The sequence below is a fragment of the Hordeum vulgare genome, chromosome 7H (assembly GCF_904849725.1).
Source record: "Hordeum vulgare subsp. vulgare chromosome 7H, MorexV3_pseudomolecules_assembly, whole genome shotgun sequence".
NCBI classification, from domain to species: domain Eukaryota; kingdom Viridiplantae; phylum Streptophyta; class Magnoliopsida; order Poales; family Poaceae; genus Hordeum; species Hordeum vulgare.
In genome coordinates, this window is record NC_058524.1 from 606,295,140 (window position 1) to 606,300,989 (window position 5,850).

Sequence of the window (5,850 nt, forward strand, 5' to 3'; positions counted from 1 at the left end):
CGTCGGCGCTTGGGAGAGGACGACGGCGGCTGCGCTTGGGAGAGGACGGCGGCGGCGGGTCGGGGACGGCAACGGGTTGGGGACGGCAGCGTTTGGAAGAAAAAGGGGGAAGGAGCGAGCCTGCACGCGAGCTACGCTCGAAATGTGCGTATCTCTCAGCCTGGCTGAGAGGCTACTTTCTGCATCAGCTGGGCCAGGCCGAGATAGCCATACAGTTTACCAAACAAGTTAAAAGTTGCATCCCGGATGCTATGCAGGTGCAACCCACCCAACCAAACACGCCCTATGTTGCTTGACCCCGTTGCACTGCTTGTTTGCTGCAGGACAGCTGCATTTACAAAAGCAAAAGAATCTGAATTCAATCAATATTCATTCTTGTCCCCCGGCGCAAGTCACTTTGGATTTCATTGTGATCAATATTCAATCAATTCTTTTTCCATCTAAAAGGTGGTGTAAGTTACCTAAAGATGGGGAATAATGGCGTGGAGCGTCCTCCGTTTCTTCAGAGAGCGGTAACTGAAGCAGAGCATGATGCTACGATCGATCAACCATTATTTAGGGTGCAAAAGAGACCTTCGATTGGCAAAACTTCCAAGTCTCGCATATATATCTCCATTAATTTCCACGCCAAGAATGTACACAGCCCAGCCTAAATCTACGGGAGGAAGAAGCAGGAGGAGGAGGAAGAAAAGCAGCCCAAGAAAAGGGAAAGCTGTAGCGAGCAAAAGGCGGCTGCTTTTATCACGAGCTTTCTTGCAGGGCCGTCGTGCTGCTGCTCTCGTGGTCATGGTCATCGTGGTGGTGGTGGTCGCGGCTCTGGCTCGCCGCGTCTTGATCGTGGACGCGGCTCCGGCTCGTCGCATCGTGGTGATCACGGCTCGGGCTCGCCGAGTCGGCGCCGAGATGCGAGCTCGCCTCGCTGCCCTGCTCGTCCACCCTCTTCTCTTGCTCCTCGCTGCCGGCGAGCGCGCTCCCTGCCGCGGCCGCGGTAGCGAGCTCCACCTCGGCAGCCCGGCTGGCGGCCGGCTTGGCGAGGAACGTGGGCCGCTCGTCGCCGGCCATGATGACCACGACGTGCTCCAGGAAATCCATGGCCGGCCTGGCCGCGCCCGACGCCGAGGCCTTCTCCCCATCGGCGTCGCCCGTTGCCTGGCCATCCCGGTCGCCGTCGAGGTACCCGGAGAGCTTCCAGTAGGAGCAGGCGAGGATGAGCAGCGCGAAGGCGATGAGCCCCAGCATCGCCGCCAGCCCGCCGAAGAGGTACGGCACCGGCGACTGCCACGGCGAGTGCGGCGCCACCGTCCCGTTGATCAGCCCGTGCCCCGGCGCCGCCGTCGGCGCCCCCGCGCGGTGGCTCATGGCGACGAACTCGGCTCCGGGCCTCATGGTTCCGTTGGTGTTTCACTGCGTAGCAGAGGAGTTGCAGGGTGCTTCTTGTTGCTCTGTTCTCTCTGTTTTTATCTCTTGTGTGCTTCTTGTTGTCTTTAGGGGTGGTGTGCGGCGTGGAGGGGTGAGAGGGAAATGGGATGTATTTATAGGGGAGAAATCTTCTGGCAAAACATGGGAGTATTCTCTATTTGTGATGAAAGGAATATCATAAGACCAATGGGGATTTTTTTTGCTTGGAGATGTGTACTCTCTTTCTAGATACCACCCCTTTTTCAAAGCGAAACCGCGGGAAGAATCCCCTCCCAATTTTTGCAAAATAAAGCATGTATAAATAAGCAGGGTTGATCAAGTCTGTTTCTCATTTTACCTTGGGCTAAGTTCTTTTATTAAATAATTGGGGCGAAGAAATCAACAAGGAATTATATTGATTTATCATAAAGTAGAAGTAATGAAAAGTTAGTAAACCTTCATTTGTACAAATCCAGAAGTTCTTTTTAGATACAAGAAACTATTTTCTTTTTACAGCAAAAGATCGTAGTTATAAAATAAGTGGAACAGTTTGAAAGGATCCGGATCAGGGCCAATTCTTTTGACAGCTTAAAAAGTAAGCCCCCCCTTTCCCAAAATTTTCTATAAACCGCCTTCGTTATTCATTGGGATTTCTAAAGTAGTTATACGATAACTGATTTAAAAGTCAGAAAAGTAATTAAGAGATGGTTTATTTTATAAGCTGGGGAAAGGTAGCTTATTTTTTAAGCCGCCAAAAAAATGGCCTCAATGCCACATGGAGATGACATGCTAGTTCATATTTTAGAACCAACATTAATTGGTGGAGTTTTCTACTTATTAGTTACCTAACATTGAGGAAATTGATGCTGGACCTCTGGGTTAACTTCTGGCCATTATTTTTGTAATTGATCTCCCCTATAAATCACGTACGAAATCTCCAGTTTTGGTCTAAGTGATCTTTTTAGCTGACTATGATCTACAAATGTTTTGTTAGTCCAGAACCAGCACATAGTATGTTAATTAAAGTACAAGGTATATTATGTAGGGTTCAAGTAATTAGGCAGAATGTAACATTGGGTGGACCAATTATTCATGCAAAATAAATAAATAAATTAGAATTGTACAAGTTCTCTATGGTGTGGGGGTGAATAGTTTGCCTTGATTCTACAACGTGTTGTGAATAAATTCCATGTAATAAAAAAAGTTAAGGTGAAACCATCTTAATTATGGAGTGCACATTTCCTTATTATGGATTAGTTTGGTCTTGTATATTTTCTCCTTGGAGGAGAGATCATTAATTATCTTATGATGCAATTAGTATTTGATACAACTTTTTAGAAGATTCCTTAATTGTGGTGGTACTATAGCTGTAGTAAGCTTGTTCCAAGGGGTCAAGAAAACTAACTGGTTGTGTCGTGTGTGTGGATATCATATATGCGGGTAAACGAGAGGGAAAGATCATCTAGTACTCTACAAGAATTATTGCTTTGTACACTTATTATAAAGAGACTACAAACCTGAAACAAAAAGGTAGTTCATGGTATGGTTTAGGACGGACGTAAGCATCGTCCTTCTTTCTTTGGAGTAAATTAATGTAAAGACAGATATGTCAGTAGCAATAAAGTGGAACATACGGGATGAGTCCCGACGATGATGGTAATACTAGTACTATCCTATTAACCATAATCATTGTCGAATATTTCTAGCTAGGTTAAATAGCTAGATTATTAGGCATGATAGCCTCTTTGCCGAAACGCATATGAATTTGTTGTACCAGCACATTTGTAGGATCTTCCTTTCAACTTTAGAAACAATCGGATCAAGATAGTTGGATTTATATGTGAAGAGCATCGGCACAAAGTTTAGCTGGAATCAACATGTGGTACAAGTTGTTAATTACTACAACTAATTTACATCCCATGTCCTTATCCTTCAACATCCAGTTAGCTAGCGAAGTCCATCTCTTAGTGGAGCTTTACCAGCACCAAATGAATGCGGATTACTCTGCAAAGCTTTAGTTAGCCTAGGGCTATGCTTAGCGTGACAGATTGTGAGTGGCCGGAGGGCCCGATGCATGGCCAATAGAAGGTAGTACCATGAAGATTATATCCAAGGAAACTACATCAATTACTCTACTTGTTAGTGTCGTGCTCCTTTAAGCTTGCTTTCTAACCAAAACATATATTCCCTCATAACCCACTTTTTGTTAGGGAGTATCCATCTCTCATAAAGTATGTGTCCTAATCAGAAGGGTGCCTAATGGGAAGGATATATATGAGCGCTCATAGAAATTTCTACAAACAATGGTTGTGTTGTAGGATATATGAGCTTATCCACACCAAAAGAATGATGGTCCCGGGCTAGTAGGTCAATATTTTGTAAAACGTGCATGATTGCGCAGGAGAAAATGTGGTGCAATGTGTCTCGAGTGTGCCAAGCTCATCATGGTTAAGTAAACATTACGATATGATGTCTTGTTTGCCGTGAGCTCTTCCAGAACGGTTCCCGCTGCAGCCGTATACAAAGATCCATGCGTTCACTGGTGTGTACATATTTTGTTGGTAGAAGCAAGGATATGTTTGAATTGGCAGTTAATATCAATGGCAACAACAACAAAGATTCACAGGAATTGTGACCCTTCCCGATCCTTATGTCACCGATCCCACTTATCATGCTGATGTATGGTTTGTGTCAATCATTTGCAGCGTACATTCAATACAAGATATGGTGTGAGCTAACCACCTAGAGAAACTTAATAATTATGTTTCCAAATATAAAAGGCCTACTAAATTGTCAAATGGCGATCGAGGTGTGTCTATTAATTAGCAGTCCCATAGTAATTCGTGTGTGAGTAAACTGCGTCGGAATGTTCTCCAATGCGATAGTGTAACAACAAATTATAGCTCTAATTTTGACATATAACTTGTTCTTTAAAGCTAAGGGGATGAAAAAAGAAACCCCAGAATTACAATGAGTAGATGATTACTAAGAAAATGACCCAGGGGACCACCTGTCTTGGACAGGAGATGGTGGCTCGGCTTGGCGAGCATATTGTCCATGTTGTCAAATTGACCAAGTAGTTGAATCCGGGGAACAAAAAATATAAAACTACACATTTTCCCTAAAAATTCTAGTGAATCAAGATAACTACGTTAAGCATTCGAGGAAAATTAAAGATCATCTTCTTGACCATTTAGGAGATTTAAATGTTCTTGCTCATATTGGCCAAATACGAATTGGATATTCAAACTAGACATAAAAAGGAGAGTTTTCTAGTAATCAAACTAATTACCCTAAGGCCTTATGGATTTTTTTATCATTTTCACTAGATATTTATGGGATTTGGATGTTTTCGTATCTTTCTGGCCAAGTTGAAATGCAAAGTGCACAGAACAAATTGGGACATTCTAGTAAATAGAACTAACTACATGAGTATTCTAGGAAATTTTCATATCTTTTTTTTGCAACGATTTCAAAGGCGTAAGGTTTGAAATATTGTGGCCAAATATGAACTGAAATTTCGATATGCGGAGAAAATAGGTGAAATTTCTCATCAATATGAAAATGATAATGCATGTTCATCTCTTATTTTTTTTCACACTACACGATATTTTATGTTCTAATCACTAGCATTCCATGAAATTGAACATCTCAAAATACAAAACCGCACCCAATACTGAATATGGTTTAGGCTATTTTCTTTGTTTGGAATGTTAAAGGTTTAATATGGTTGGTTTCGTAGTCGAGCGTTCAAGCCATAGCAATAATTTGAAATTTTGGACATACGATGATTTTGAGTCCAATGTTGGTACAATGTGCAATCAGATCATCTACCTTAAAGGAAAACTGTGATGGATGATTGATGTTAGTTGTCGTTGTACAATGATTGGACCAAAGTTCGACATAGGCATATCAATTATGTTCGTGTGGAAGAGGATTTGTAGGACATTAACGGTTACCTGATTGCCTCTTGATTCGAGAACTGACTTACTCATTGCATGTGCTTTATCCGTTAATTACTTTAGATATGGTCCAAATTGTTCCATTTGCATAGTTGTGTTTCTATAAGATCCATTTTGAATACAGATTGATGACTTTTTTTAGAACTTCATTAAGTTTCAACCGCTTGGTATGATCCAACGATATATCGCAAGTTTAAGAAGCTGAAACTTAAATCATGTCGGGTCATCGTGTACAAACCAACGGATTTGCATATCACAAAGAAAATCTCAAAAACTTGATAGGAATGCTGATAAATTTAGCAAGTTTCAGAAACTAAAACTTAAATCCTAAATCGTAAGCCCTATGCCCAGAATGCTAAAATCCTAAAATAATCTGAAATTTGGTAAATCCTGATATTACGACTATCAAGTTGAAACTCGAATTTTTATATTTATCAAAATTATTTACAATAGCAAAAAAATAATAAAAAATCAGATTTTTCTATTGTTT

General features: G+C 41.8%; 1 protein-coding gene across 1 annotated transcript; it reads right to left on the minus strand.

Annotated features, from left to right (window-relative positions):
* Window positions 1-579: 579 nt before the first annotated feature.
* LOC123410905 (protein GLUTAMINE DUMPER 4-like) lies at window positions 580-1,622 on the minus strand. The gene has a single exon (XM_045103831.1). It carries the CDS (start codon window positions 1,384-1,386, stop codon window positions 742-744), a length of 645 nt encoding a protein of 214 aa, XP_044959766.1. The 5' UTR covers window positions 1,387-1,622; the 3' UTR covers window positions 580-741.
* Window positions 1,623-5,850: the final 4,228 nt, after the last annotated feature.